The following is a 16,338-nucleotide window of genomic DNA, read 5'->3' as shown; positions in this document are numbered from 1 at the left end:
GGATGACTATGGGGGTGCATTATTCTATATGGAGAACTATGGGGGGGGTGCATTATTCTATATGAAGGACTATGGAGGTGCATTATACTATATGGAGGGCTATGTGGGGGCTTTATGGAGGCCTATTTCAGGGCCATCATTCTGTGCGAAGGGCAAGTACGAATCTTCATACAATGTGGAGTGCTGTGGAAGCCTAGTCCCATTATACTGTATGGATGACTGTGTGGGGGATTATACTGTGTCACCATACTTTGCCAAGGTAGTTGAGTGGGGGGGGGGGAATACAGTAGGGTCACTATACTACACATGTAGAGGGTACTATGGAGGAACTCACTGCAGGGTATCATACAGTGTTTGAGGGGCACTTTTATTGGCATCATACATTAGGGGTGCAATGAAAAAGTAACCTAGGGGCTTCAATAGGAGGAAAATGACATGGGCTGCAAAGTTGTGAGATAAGCTCTTCTGTGACCCAGCCAATTTTTTTTTCCTTTTTTTGGGGGTGGGGGAATGTGGAGAGTTGGGGGGAAACAATTAGAATTTCTGCTATGGGGCGCCATCACTTCTGTGTTCACCCACCCTTAATGATATGAATAACTTGTGACATTGATGAAGGTTTACAGTATTTCAGAAGCTGCAGTTTGTATTTCAGCCACTAGATGGAGCAGTGTTTCTTTCACAAACTTTCATCATGTCCAACCAAAAAAAAGAAAATGAATTTGCAAATCAAAGAAGTTCATCATTCTTTCAGGAATTTAAAATCCCCCTGTGCTTATTTTTAAAACTGAAAACAACAGTTTATAAACCCTGGAACAGCAGCGATATAAACCAGCGGCAGAATGACTGATAAATCCATTCTATTGGCTGAAATGAATTACCGAAAACACCATACGCTGCCCCAACACACGCACTTCATCACAGAGAACAGTCGTCTAGCCGGAGAGTATTAGACATCAAACATACCTTCTTGGATTGGTGTAATGCAAATTCAAACTTTACGCCTGTAAGTGAAAGATACAGAAGAAATTAATGTCATTATACTTTTTTTTTTTTTTTTTTTAAATTTCATTAAATCGTATTGTTACATAATCTGCATTTTTGAGCCTGGATAGAAATTAATGCATAAAAGGAAAGAAAACTAAAACCATGATCAAGGCAGCCAATAAGGGAGCACCCAAAAAATGTTAACCGTGCTTAAGGCGGCCAATAAGGGAGCACCCAAAAAAAGGGGTCAACCATGCTCAAGGCGGCCAATAAGGGAGCACCCAAAAAAAAGGGGTCAACCGTGCTCAAGGCGGCCAATAAGGGAGCACCCAAAAATAGGTCAACCATGCTCAAAACGGCCAATAAGCGAGCACCCAAAAAAAAGGGGTCAACCATGCTCAAGGCGGCCAATAAGGGAGCACCCAAAAAAAAGTCAACTATGCTCAAGGCAGCCAATAAGGGAGCACCCAAAAAAAGGGGTCAACCATGCTCAATGCGGCCAATAAGGGAGCACCCAAAAAAGGTCAGCCATGCCCACGGCGGCCAATAAGGGAGCACCCAAAAAAAGGGGGTTTTGTATACACATTTAAAGCAGCTTTTAAAAGAAGAAAAGATGATTATTTTACTACCCGGAGTCCAAAATTTCACCCTTTCCTTAAGGGAACCTGTCAGGTCCAGTATGCATCCAGGACCACGAGCAGTTCTGGGTGCATAAAGAGATTATAAACATTTTTTTATAATATATATATATATATACATATATATATATATATATATATATATATATATATAAAATGTGTGTGTAAACCACAAGCCTAATCCTAGCAATTCCTTTAAATATCATCCGAAATCTAATAAAGCAAAGCGAGCGGCAGCCGCGGAGAATATTTGTATTTTCATGTCATTAATTTTATGACAGCAGCGAGGCTCAGCTGCAAGGACTGAACATTTACATTCATTGTCAGAAATATCAACATGTGCAAGATGGAAATTTCCATATGTAAATATGCATTATTTCACCAAATGGCTAAATGGATTAAAAGGGAAACTAAGCAAGCGCCACGTTCTGGGAGACGAAGCAAAAATCTGTCTTCAAGATTAAACACTCACCTGAGCGTTCTCACTGCAGCTGCGTACATATAGTACATGGGCAGGAAGGCTTCCATATGCGTTAAATAGGCAGACAGGGCAAGAAGGGTTTCCTACGCGTTAAATAGGCAATCAGGGCAGGAAGGCTTCCCAATGTGTTAAATAGACATGGCAGGAAGGCTTCCCGATGCGTTAAATAGGCAGGGCAGGAAGGCTTCCCAATGTGGTAGACAGGGCAGGAAGGCTTCCCGATGCATTAAATAAACAGACAGGACAGGAAGGCTTTCCGATGCGTTAAATAGGCAGACAGGGCAGGAAGGCTTCCCGATACATTAAGACCAGAACTACTGGACTCGTGACACCTATATAGAAATACATGGTGCAAAGTAGTCAAAATGACTACTTCAGTAGTTCTAGTGTTAAATAGACAGGGCAGGAAGGCTTCCCGATGCATTAAATAGACAGGAAGGCTTCCTGATGCGTTAAATAGACAGACAATCCAGGAAGGCTTCCCTACGCGTCAAATAGACAGACAGGGCAGGAAGGCTTCCCGATGCATTAAATAGATGGGACAGGAAGGCTTCCCGATGCATTAAATAGATGGGACAGGAAGGCTTCCCGATGCATTAAATAGACGGGGCAGGAAGGCTTCCCGATGCATTAAATAGACGGGGCAGGAAGGCTTCCCGATGCGTTAAATAGACAGACAGGCAAACACCCATCCATTCATTTGATAGAAGCAAAAGTGTGACATGTTGGCCAGTATACACCAGTGTAGACAGAGGATCCACCCCATAGTGATCGCCCCCAGTAATCAGGCTTGATTTATCGAACTATAAGGAGCTATGCACATTCATATCATCGAAAAGTCTTTTATTTGCACTTAATTTGTATCTACTCTATAGAAGTGTTAAAAGCATCCCGGCCCAGGGAAAAATAGAATAAAATCTGCGTGTCCCACTGATATTTAGTATTGCTTGCCAGATATTCTAGCACAGGATCAGGGTGATTAAAATTAAGGGAGTGAATACCTTTTCAAAACACCAAAAATTCAGGATATGCAGGCAGTCTGCGCCATTTTTATACCCACTGTATCCCTCGCCGGAGCACAGATTGTAAAAGGTGAAAGTCGGAGAAAGTGCTGCTGTAAAGAACTCATTACCTGGGAAATTTTTCACCTCGTGTAACATGCTAAGATCATCATTTCCTCGGTGCATATTCGCGGGGACAACATAAATTACCACTTCTCCTTTGCTCTCTGTGATCAGATTACCTCACATGGAAAATGAGGCAAAATGTATTTTTAGCAGAGCACAGACGCAGCATTTACACCGGGGAATAACCGCCTCATTGTCCGTCGCCTGTGATTTGTGAGATGAATACTTCCAGCTTGTGTTCATTGTGGACAGAGGGAGCGAAAAACTGGAAATGGACACTTCATGGAGAACCTCGGAGGCTACACACACTGTGCTGTGGGGGGGTAACACTCAGGAGGGTGGGCCTAAGAGTGGCTCCAGAAAAGTGAACGACCACTACTAGATATTGTTTTATGAGCCTATTGCCATTATTCTGTCAGCGTCACTGTCTCGTACCCCCGGTGTCAGCATCACTGTCCAGTAGCCCGGGGAATCAGCGTCATTATCTCATCCCCCCAAGTGTCCTCCCCCCAAACCCAAGGGCTATCAGTGTCATTATCTCGTCCCCCAAGTGTCGTCATCCTGAACCTTGGCCATCAGTGTCATTATCTCGTCCCCCAAGTGTCGTCATCCTTAACCCTGGCCATCAGTGTCATTATCTCGTCCCCCAAGTGTCGTCATCCTGAACCTTGGCCATATGTGTCATTATCTCGTCGCCCAAGTGTCGTCATCCTGAACCTTGGCCATCAGTGTCATTATCTCGTCCCCCAAGTGTCGTCATCCTGAACCTTGGCCATCAGTGTCATTATCTCGTCCCCCAAGTGTCGTCATCCTGAACCTTGGCCATCAGTGTCATTATCTCGTCACCCAAGTGTCGTCATCCTGAACCTTGGCCATCAGTGTCTTTGTCCCATACCCCGGGCGTCAACTTGTCAGTGTCATTATCCCGTACCCCCCCAAGTGTCGTTGTCCCGAATCCAAGGGGCATCAGTGTCATTATCCCGTACCCCCAAGTGTCGTTGTCCCAAACCTTGGCCATCAGTGTCATTGTCCCGTACCCCGAGTGTCAACTTTCACCCCCATACTTCCAAGAGTCAGTGTTGTCGTCTCATACCCCAGGTGTCAGCGTTATTATCCCGTACCCCCAAGTGTCAGTGTTGTCGTACCGAACCTTGGCCATCAGCGTTATTATCCAATACCCTAGGTGTCATATTTCGTCACAAACCGGGTGTCAGCGTCATCATCCCATACCCCCAAGTGTCAGTATCGTCATCCCATACCCCAGGGACATTAGCATCATTATCCCACACCCCCCAATTGTCAGTATTGTCGTCCCGAACCTTGGCCAACAGTGTCATTGTTCCGTACCCCAAGCGTCAACTTTCACCGTAACCCGGGTGTCAGCGTCATTATCCCGTACCCCCAAGTGTCAGTGTCATCGTTCTGAACCTTGGCCATCAGTGTCATTTTCCCGCATCCCGGGTGGCGGCATCATTATCCTGTACAACGAAGTGTCATTGCTGTTGTCCCATACCCCAGGGTCATCAGCGTCATTATCCCATACCCCCCAATTGTCAGTGTGGTCATCCCGAACCTTGGCCATGAGTGTCCAGTATCCCCGGCGTCAACTTTCACCGTACCGTGGGTGTCAGCGTCATTATCCCGTACACCCCAAGTTTCAGTCTTCTTGTCCCATACGATAGTTGTCAGTATTATTATCCCATACCCCCAAGTGTCAGTGTCATGGTCCTGTACAACCAAGTATCAGTGTCGTTGTCCCATACCTTGGCCATCAGGGTCATTATCCCGTAACCCCATCATGGCTCATCCTCACCTCCATACAAGGTGACCCACCCTGGTGCCTACACAGAAAAACTACTCTCCGATAGTAATAGTGCCACAGCTTTTATCATTACCCTGAGCAAAGTAATGTTGTACGCCAATGCCTCCCAACGGTGCCGCTTCATCTGTATGTTTGTGTCTAGAGCCGGGTAATTGAATCCCCAGATCTTACAAGTCTACGTCATATTACATGCCCCCCCCCCTTCAGAGGTTTAAGTGTTGAGCTTTGTACAGACAGGTGGGTGATTGCAGCCATATCCTATAATTACGTAGGGTCCAGACAATCACGTCCTCCCAATCACTCCATGATCTTCGGTGTAGACCAGTGTCAGGTTGTGATCTTCCCATCTCTGGTGCACACGCATCGCCCTTGATTGGAGAGCCCTCTCCGATACACCCTTAGATAGACGTCTTCCAAATATTTCCACCAGCCAGTGAGCGCTCACCAAAGACACGTCACCCCGGGCTGCCGGCGACTCGCCGAACAACAGCCGTAAGTGGCTCAACTCAGACAGTAAAATTACACAGCGAGGATCGCCACTAATCAAATCCCAGTTTAGTATTCCACGGAATCCTTGACATTCTCAGCATCCAAAATCCTTGAGATGGCGCACAACATGGCAGGGTATTGTAAATTATAGGATGAGCCGTACGGAATGTATGTCCCCGCCGGGCACCGGGAAGAGGCTCGTTCCTCGTAATGCCACCGCAATTATATCCAACCTGCAAACCCAAGAGTGCAAATTAATACAATGTCACTCGGATTTAGTGACGGGAAGGGGAAACTTGTAATTATGGATTTATAAATATTAGTTTACAAGGCGGACGGGAGCAGTTGTCCATAGCAGCCAATTAGCGGAGTATATTTATGCAGCCTATCACCAGAAAATGACAGCGGGGATCTAATTAGTTGCTAACAGCAACCAAGTATTTGCTTTTGGTTATAATATTGTGAGAGAATACAATCAGTTTTGTTCTTATAGAAACCATCATGTCTTAAGAGTAAGGGGAAGGGGGAAGATTCACATTTCTACCCACACCCCTGCGGCTCTTATTGGTGCATAATTCAGAGGAGGTATTTCTTTGTTTGAGGTACTATATAAACTGGTCACATGATGTCATAAAGCAGAAACTTTCAATACACTACAAAGCAGTGTGTGCTGTATTGCTTTCCTGAGCGCTACTAAAATAAATCTTACTAATTTGGAGTTCCAATGGCATAGAAGGAATGCATTTCGCTCACAATATAATTCTCCAGAGGCAAAACATGAAGATCCTGAACACTAGTGCAAAATCTTAAAGATTCCAGGATTTTAACATTGATGGCTTATCCTTAGGTGCAACACCTGTTAGTTGACTCGGTGTCGCAATCGGCGGCCAAAACTACTCGGTTGCACAGCGCCGTTAATTTTATATTGGCCATGGCTGGGTATTACACATCCTCTCCATATTGATTAAAATAGGAGGCGGATGTGCACTACCTTGCCATGGCTACTATTACAACAACAGAGCACTACAGTCATGGCCAAAAGTTTTGAGAATGCTACAAATATTAATTTTTACAAAGTCTACTGCTTAAGTTTTTCTAATGGCAATTTGATATACTCCAGAATGTCATAAAGAGTGATCAGCTTAACAGCAATTACTTGCAAAGTCAATATTGGCTAAGAAAATTAACTTTAACCCCCAAAACACATTTCAACATCATTGCATTCCTGCCTTAAAAGGAGCAGCTAACATTGTTTTAGTGATTGTTCCATTAACACAGGTGTGGGTGTTGATGAGGACAGGGCTGGCGATCAATCAGTCATGATTAAGTAAGAATGACACCACTGGACACTTTAAAAGGAGGCTGGTGCTTGGTATCATTGTTTCTCTTCAGTTAACCATGGTTATCTCTAAAGAAACACGTGCAGCCATCATTGCTCTGCACAAAAATGGCCTAACAGGGAAGAGTATCGCAGCTACAAAGATTGCACCTCAGTCAACAATCTATCGCATCATCAAGAACTTCAAGGAGAGAGATTCTATTGTTGCCAAAAAGGCTCCAGGGCGCCCAAGAAGGACCAACAAACGCCAGGACCGTATCTTAACACTGTTTCAGCTGCGGGATGGGACTACCAGCAGTGGCGAGCTAGCGCAGCAATGGCAGCAGGCTGGTGTGAGTGCTTCTGCACGCACTGTGAGGCGGAGACTCTGAGCAAGGCCTGGTTTCAAGGAGGGCAGCAAAGAAGCCACTTCTCTCCAGAAAAAACATCAGGGACCGACTGATATTCTGCAGAAGGTACAGGGAGTGGACTGCTGAGGACTGGGGTAAAGTCATTGTCTCAGATGAATCCCCTTTTCGATTGTTTGGGACATCTGGAAAACAGCTTATTAGGAGAAGAAGAGGTGAGCGCTAGCACCAGTCTTGTCTCATGCCAACTGTTAAGCATCCGGAAACCATTCATGTGTGGGGTTGCTTCTCAGCCAAGGGAATCGCACCACTCACAGTCTTGCCTAAAAACACAGCCTTGAATAAAGAATGGCACCAGAATGTCCTCCAAGAGCAACTTCCCCCAACCGTCCAAGAGCAGTTTGGCGCCCAACAATGCCTTTTCCAGCATGATGGAGCACCTTGCCATAAAGCAAAGGGGATCACTAAATGGCTCATGGAACAAAACATAGAGATTTTGGGTCCATGGCCTAGAAACTCCCCAGATCTTAATCCCATTGAGAACTTGTGGGCAATCATCAAGAGACGGGTGGACAAACAAAAACCAACAAATTCTGGCAAAATGCAAGCATTGCTTATGCAAGAATTTACAGCGATCAGTCAGGATTTGCTCCAGAAGATGATTGAGAGCTGCCAGGGAGAATTGCAGAGGTCCTGAAGAAGAAGGGTCAACACTGCAAATATTGACTTGCTGCATTAACTCATTCTAACTGTCAATAGAACCTTCTGGTCTCATAATATGATTGCAATTATATTTCTGTATGTGATGTAAACATCAGACAAACACAATTAAAAACCAGAGGGTAACAGATCATGTGAAAATAGCATTTTGGTGTCATTCTCAAAACTTTTGGCCATGACTGTACAGCTGCGGAACGGAGAAGTCCCATCTCCTGGCGGCACTGTGAACAAAAGGTTGGTGTGGGTGCTGGGTGTCACACCTTGGATAAGGATCCCAAGTATAAGCCATCAATGTTAAAGTCCCAGACAATCCCTTTAAGAAGACCTCCCCCTACCATGTGCTATTGTCTTGAGTATGAATATAATCTGGACCTTTTTTCCACTGCCCTTCTGATGTCAGATAGATGAAGCAGACTCCATGATCATGAGATATTGACAACTGAGAGTTCATTCAACGCGTTTCAAAGCCTACAGTATATTATACATATATAGATGAGGACCCTTTAGGGTCACAGTCATGCATCAAGTTCTAGTCAGAACTACCATCTTTGCACCCTCCACAGTTGTGCCCCCAACCAATGCTTTTCCAACTGTTGCAAAATTATAAAGTTACCAAATACATACAACTGCACTCTAGAATGCTAACAATGAATAAGGGAACTCTGGTATTGCATTACTTCTATAGCAATAGCAGCCATGTACTAGCTCAGAGACAACTGAAAACTAGAGCTAGTGCCTCCACATGGGTAAATATGATGAACAATGCAGATAAAAAATACATACAGCTGCACTCTAGAAGGCTAACAATGAATAAGGGAACTCTGGTATTGCATTACTGCTACAGGAATATTGGAAATAATTGATATTTAGCTTATGTATTGGCCAATGCATGTGAGCTCAGTAACCAGCGGCTAGGTACAGTATATCTTAACATACCAGGACACTAACTCAAATGCCTCTATCTGGGATAAAAACATTCGTATCTGGGCAGCAAGGCTCCAGTTCAGTTATAAAGGGGAATGAACACAGTCTGGTTATCAGAAAGACCCATTTGAATTAAGTTCCCTATATACAGAGATTACCTTGTCGCTGGTTACCGGGCTCACATGCATTGGCTAATACATAAGCTGAGTATCTCTTTTTTCAAATAACCCTATAGCAGTAATGCAATCCCAGAGGTCCCTTATTCATTGTTAGCCTTCTAGAGTGCAGCTGTATGTGTTTTGTACCTATATTGTGTTTTCAGCTAGCACCTGTTCACACCTGTTGGATGTGCTAATCAGTCTTTTTGATATATTTGTAGTGCATTTCTTTTTGATCGAGCACTCCACCCTGTAACCAGGCTGTGTTTATTCCCCTTTATAACAGGAGTCTAGGTTCCCAGACATGGAGGTTTTTAACCCAGATAGTGGCATTTCAAGTTAGGTTCCCGATATATACAGATTACCTTGCCGTGGTGACCGGGCTCACGTGCATTGGCCAAAACATGAGCCAAATATCTTTTTTTTTTTCAAATAACCCTATAGCATTAATGTAAGTTCCCTTATTCATGGTTAGCATTCTAGAGTGCAGCTGTATGTATTTTCAGATGGCACCTGTTCACACTTGTTGGATGTGTGAATCAGTCTTTTTGATATATTTTTAGTGAAAAACTATAACGGTCGTCCTGCATTGCCAGCCGATGCCTTCCAGGGCATGCTGGGAGTTGTAGTTTTGCAACAGCTAGAGAGGCACAGGTAGGAGAATGCTTCATATCACCACATATCTCCAGACTCGCTCGCAGTAATGGTAGTGACTGGGTCACAGCCATGGTCAATTGCCAGTGGCAATCCAGGGCCATTTGACCATTCATCATTCCTGGCAATGTGAACGTGCGGCATTACGGTCACACGCCTCGCCTTCGATTTTCAGTCTTTAGAACATATTAAACCCTTTTATTCAATGGACAGTATAGAAGTGAGTGCAGATTGTATTGTCACCCTGACTGTGCCCGATGTCGGGTATGTGTGCGGACGATGGACACCGGCTGATCCTCCCTTCAAACAAGAAGAAGCATTTTAGATGAAGGGCCTGTTGTTTCCCTCCCTCCCGATTCTCCCCGGGGAACCTTTGCTTTTTGGCTTCACTCTTTTTCATGGGTTTTTCTATGACAGCAGTTGTTCCATTAATATAATATTCATCCTCACACCAGAGAGCAGAGTACACGCTTTCCGAAAGGTGGCTAGTGTAAATTCTCTTTACAAGCAAGTCACCCGGTAATTAGAGCAGAATATAACATTTGCAGGTTTGGTATTTGCAGAGAAAACCCATTTCTTTGAGCAAACAAACTCGCTAAAAAGGACACGTCCCACAGATCTGGATAGAAAATGTCACCGAGTGAGCGGGACAATGCCACGAAAAAAAAGATACATTGTGCAGAATCGATAGCAGAGCACCAGGAAGATACATTGTGCAGAATCGATAGCAGAGCACCAAGAAGATACATTGTGCAGAATCGATAGCAGATCACCAGGAAGATACATTGTGCAGAATCGGTAGCAGAGCACCAGGAAGATACATTGTGCAGAATCGATAGCAGATCACCAGGAAGATACATTGTGCAGAATAGATAGCAGAGCACCAAGAAGATACATTGTGCAGAATCGATAGCAGATCACCAGGAAGATACATTGTGCAGAATCGATAGCAGAGCACCAGGAAGATACATTGTGCAGAATCGATAGCAGAGCACCAGGAAGATACATTGTGCAGAATCGATAGCAGAGCACCAGGAAGATACATTGTGCAGAATCGATAGCAGATCACCAGGAAGATACATTGTGCAGAATCGATAGCAGAGCACCAGGAAGATACATTGTGCAGAATCGATAGCAGAGCACCAGGAAGATACATTGTGCAGAATCGATAGCAGATCACCAGGAAGATACATTGTTCAGAATCGATAGCAGAACACCAGGAAGATACATTGTGCAGAATCGATAGCAGAGCACCAGGAAGATACATTGTGCAGAATCGATAGCAGAGCACCAGGAAGATACATTGTGCAGAATCGATAGCAGAGCACCAGGAAGATACATTGTGCAGAATCGATAGCAGAGCACCAGGAAGATACATTGTGCAGAATCGATAGCAGAGCACCAGGAAGATACATTGTGCAGAATCGATAGCAGAACACCAGGAAGATACATTGTGCAGAATCGATAGCAGAGCACCAGGAAGATACATTGTGCAGAATCGATAGCAGAGCACCAGGAAGATACATTGTGCAGAATCGATAGCAGAGCACCAGGAAGATACATTGTGCAGAATAGATAGCAGAGCACCAGGAAGATACATTGTGCAGAATCGATAGCAGAGCACCAAGAAGATACATTGTGCAGAATCGATAGCAGAGCACCAGGAAGATACATTGTGCAGAATCGATAGCAGATCACCAGGAAGATACATTGTTCAGAATCGATAGCAGAACACCAGGAAGATACATTGTGCAGAATCGATAGCAGAGCACCAGGAAGATACATTGTGCAGAATCGATAGCAGATCACCAGGAAGATACATTGTGCAGAATCGATAGCAGAACACCAGGAAGATACATTGTGCAGAATCGATAGCAGAGCACCAAGAAGATACATTGTGCAGAATCGATAGCAGAGCACCAAGAAGATACATTGTGCAGAATCGATAGCAGATCACCAGGAAGATACATTGTGCAGAATAGATAGCAGAGCACCAGGAAGATACATTGTGCAGAATCGATAGCAGAGCACCAAGAAGATACATTGTGCAGAATCGATAGCAGAGCACCAGGAAGATACATTGTGCAGAATCGATAGCAGATCACCAGGAAGATACATTGTGCAGATCTGATAGCAGAGCACCAGGAAGATACATTGTGCAGAATCGATAGCAGAGCACCAGGAAGATACATTGTGCAGAATCGATAGCAGAGCACCAAGAAGATACATTGTGCAGAATCGATAGCAGATCACCAGGAAGATACATTGTGCAGAATCGGTAGCAGAGCACCAGGAAGATACATTGTGCAGAATCGATAGCAGATCACCAGGAAGATACATTGTGCAGAATAGATAGCAGAGCACCAAGAAGATACATTGTGCAGAATCGATAGCAGATCACCAGGAAGATACATTGTGCAGAATCGATAGCAGAGCACCAGGAAGATACATTGTGCAGAATCGATAGCAGAGCACCAGGAAGATACATTGTGCAGAATCGATAGCAGAGCACCAGGAAGATACATTGTGCAGAATCGATAGCAGATCACCAGGAAGATACATTGTGCAGAATCGATAGCAGAGCACCAGGAAGATACATTGTGCAGAATCGATAGCAGAGCACCAGGAAGATACATTGTGCAGAATCGATAGCAGATCACCAGGAAGATACATTGTTCAGAATCGATAGCAGAACACCAGGAAGATACATTGTGCAGAATCGATAGCAGAGCACCAGGAAGATACATTGTGCAGAATCGATAGCAGAGCACCAGGAAGGTACATTGTGCAGAATCGATAGCAGAGCACCAGGAAGATACATTGTGCAGAATCGATAGCAGAGCACCAGGAAGATACATTGTGCAGAATCGATAGCAGAGCACCAGGAAGATACATTGTGCAGAATCGATAGCAGAACACCAGGAAGATACATTGTGCAGAATCGATAGCAGAGCACCAGGAAGATACATTGTGCAGAATCGATAGCAGAGCACCAGGAAGATACATTGTGCAGAATCGATAGCAGAGCACCAGGAAGATACATTGTGCAGAATAGATAGCAGAGCACCAGGAAGATACATTGTGCAGAATCGATAGCAGAGCACCAAGAAGATACATTGTGCAGAATCGATAGCAGAGCACCAGGAAGATACATTGTGCAGAATCGATAGCAGATCACCAGGAAGATACATTGTTCAGAATCGATAGCAGAACACCAGGAAGATACATTGTGCAGAATCGATAGCAGAGCACCAGGAAGATACATTGTGCAGAATCGATAGCAGATCACCAGGAAGATACATTGTGCAGAATCGATAGCATAACACCAGGAAGATACATTGTGCAGAATCGATAGCAGAGCACCAAGAAGATACATTGTGCAGAATCGATAGCAGAGCACCAAGAAGATACATTGTGCAGAATCGATAGCAGATCACCAGGAAGATACATTGTGCAGAATAGATAGCAGAGCACCAGGAAGATACATTGTGCAGAATCGATAGCAGAGCACCAAGAAGATACATTGTGCAGAATCGATAGCAGAGCACCAGGAAGATACATTGTGCAGAATCGATAGCAGATCACCAGGAAGATACATTGTGCAGATCTGATAGCAGAGCACCAGGAAGATACATTGTGCAGAATCGATAGCAGAGCACCAGGAAGATACATTGTGCAGAATCGATAGCAGAGCACCAGGAAGATACATTGTGCAGAATCGATAGCAGAGCACCAGGAAGATACATTGGCCGCTTCACTATTCTTTGAGCTTTGTCTGCCTGGTGTTATTTATAGTATGTCTGTCGTTCCTCAGTAGAGACTGGTTCTCCTGAATGAATGCCTGGGACACGTGGGGTTTTCCCCTCCAGCACTATTCCCTTGGTCCTGTAATTATTTATGTATGCCTACAATCGATTCCCCTACAGCATTTATAATAAAATATTTATATTTTCATGATATGGCTTGTGTGGGTATTGTTGCTATTTGGCAAAATGAAAGACTCTTTTTTCTTGGTTTCAATCATTGTTAGAGTTGTTGCCATTTTAATTATTAAGTGGCCCTCTTTTGATTTATTGTGCAGAATCGATAGCAGAGCACCAGGAAGATACATTGTGCAGAATCGATAGCAGAGCACCAGGAAGATACATTGTGCAGAATCGATAGCAGAGCACCAGGAAGATACATTGTGCAGAATCGATAGCAGATCACCAGGAAGATACATTGTGCAGAATCGATAGCAGAGCACCAAGAAGATACATTGTGCAGAATCGATAGCAGATCACCAGGAAGATACATTGTGCAGAATCGATAGCAGAGCACCAGGAAGATACATTGTGCAGAATCGATAGCAGAGCACCAGGAAGATAGATTGTGCAGAATCGATAGCAGAGCACCAGGAAGATACATTGTGCAGAATCGATAGCAGAGCACCAGGAAGATACATTGTGCAGAATCGATAGCAGAGCACCAGGAAGATACATTGTGCAGAATAGATAGCAGAGCACCAGGAAGATACATTGTGCAGAATCGTTAGCAGAGCACCAAGAAGATACATTGTGCAGAATCGATAGCAGATCACCAGGAAGATACATTGTGCAGAATCGATAGCAGAGCACCAGGAAGATACATTGTGCAGAATCGATAGCAGAGCACCAGGAAGATAGATTGTGCAGAATCGATAGCAGAGCACCAGGAAGATACATTGTGCAGAATCGATAGCAGAGCACCAGGAAGATACATTGTGCAGAATCGATAGCAGAGCACCAGGAAGATACATTGTGCAGAATAGATAGCAGAGCACCAGGAAGATACATTGTGCAGAATCGATAGCAGAGCACCAAGAAGATACATTGTGCAGAGTCGATAGCAGAGCACCAGGAAGATACATTGTGCAGAATCGATAGCAGAGCACCAGGAAGATACATTGTGCAGAATCGATAGCAGAGCACCAGGAAGATACATTGTGCAGAATCGATAGCAGAGCACCAGGAAGATACATTGTGCAGAATCGATAGCAGAGCACCAGGAAGATACATTGTGCAGAATCGATAGCAGAGCACCAGGAAGATACATTGTGCAGAATCGATAGCAGAGCACCAGGAAGATACATTGTGCAGAATCGATAGCAGATCACCAAGAAGATACAAAGTATACATTGTGCAGAATCCAATCTCAGCAGTTAGACACATGTATATATTCATGGCAGCTCGTCTGTACACAGATATATCATTACAGCCTTAAAATATACAGATAAATCATAATCTGCTACAGTATCACTAGCAAAAAAACCCCAAACCACTCAGTAACAAGATGAATGGATTTCTGCTGTATAGAGGCCGACTGGTACCTTGGACAGCGACTGCCAGATTGAATAGTCTCCCATTTCTTGCACCTCTCCTTTCTTCCCATCTCTCACGTTTCCGCACACAGGACACAATAATAGAGCACCGACTGTAAACACGATATTTATTATGACAGATAATTAATTGGTAACTGACTTTCCCAGCAATCCTCAGGAAGACATTGAGCAATGAAGCAACTGAGAAGTGGGTTAATAGTGATGTAATTTGTGCGACCAGAAGCTAATTATCAATACGAAGACATCTCCGGAGAGGACGAGAGAGCAGAGCACGGAGCGCCGGGCGTCAGACGGAGGACAGAGAGGGCACAGTGTCCTAGTGACCCGACTGTGCAAAGAGGAGAAGCAGCAGCAGCTACCGGGATACTGATCACTAAGAATGAAACACACATACTATACAAACACTGATCACAGAGCGCAGAATATGTGACGTTCATTTCTTCCCAGGGATCAGCAATTTCATATCATGTAATTATCAGAACTAATGTCAAATCTCTTCCACCTTCTCGTGTAGATTCAGATTATTCTGTTTTGATGTAGCTACAATACTGCACCTTATAGGCTTATACATGAGAATAATAGGAATTATGCTTAAATCAGTATTATAGTAGTTATATTCTTGTACATAGGGGCACTATTATAGTAGTTATATTCTTGTACATAGGGGCAGTATTATAGTAGTTATATTCTTGTACATAGGGGCAGTATTATAGTAGTTATATTCTTGTACATAGGAGCAGTATTATAGTAGTTATATTCTTGTACATAGGGGGCAGTATTATAGTAGTTATATTCTTGTACATAGGAGCAGTATTATAGTAGTTATATTCTTGTACATAGGGAGCAGTATTATAGTAGTTATATTCTTGTACATAGGGGGCAGTATTATAGTAGTTATATTCTTGTACATAGGGGCCGTATTATAGTAGTTATATTCTTGTACATAGGGGGCCGTATTATAGTAGTTATATTCTTGTACATAGGGGGCAGTATTATAGTAGTTATATTCTTATACATAGGGGCAGTATTATAGTAGTTATATTCTTGTACATAGGGGGCAGTATTATAGTAGTTATATTCTTGTACATAGGTGGCAGTATTATAGTAGTTATATTCTTGTACATAGGGGCAGTATTATAGTAGTTATATTCTTGTACATAGGGGGCAGTATTATAGTAGTTATATTCTTATACATAGGGGCATTATTATAGTAGTTATATTGTTGTACATAGGGGCAGTTTTATAGTAGTTATATTCTTGTACATAGGAGCAGTATTATAGTAGTTATATTCTTGT

General features: G+C 43.6%; 1 protein-coding gene across 1 annotated transcript in view; it reads right to left on the bottom strand.

Annotated features, from left to right (window-relative positions):
- Positions 1 to 16,338, bottom strand: part of LOC142277656 (carbohydrate sulfotransferase 8-like) — a 45,674-nt gene that overhangs the window by 16,807 nt on the left and 12,529 nt on the right. The window contains exon 2 of the mRNA XM_075332645.1: positions 964 to 1,001. Within this exon, the coding sequence (XP_075188760.1) occupies positions 964 to 1,001 (38 nt within the window). The remainder of the gene's footprint in view (positions 1 to 963; positions 1,002 to 16,338) is intronic.

This window comes from Anomaloglossus baeobatrachus, unplaced genomic scaffold (assembly GCF_048569485.1).
Source record: "Anomaloglossus baeobatrachus isolate aAnoBae1 unplaced genomic scaffold, aAnoBae1.hap1 Scaffold_412, whole genome shotgun sequence".
Lineage (NCBI taxonomy): Eukaryota > Metazoa > Chordata > Amphibia > Anura > Aromobatidae > Anomaloglossus > Anomaloglossus baeobatrachus.
The sequence above is the reverse complement of the archived record's forward strand: the minus strand, read 5'-3'. Positions and strand labels throughout refer to the sequence as shown.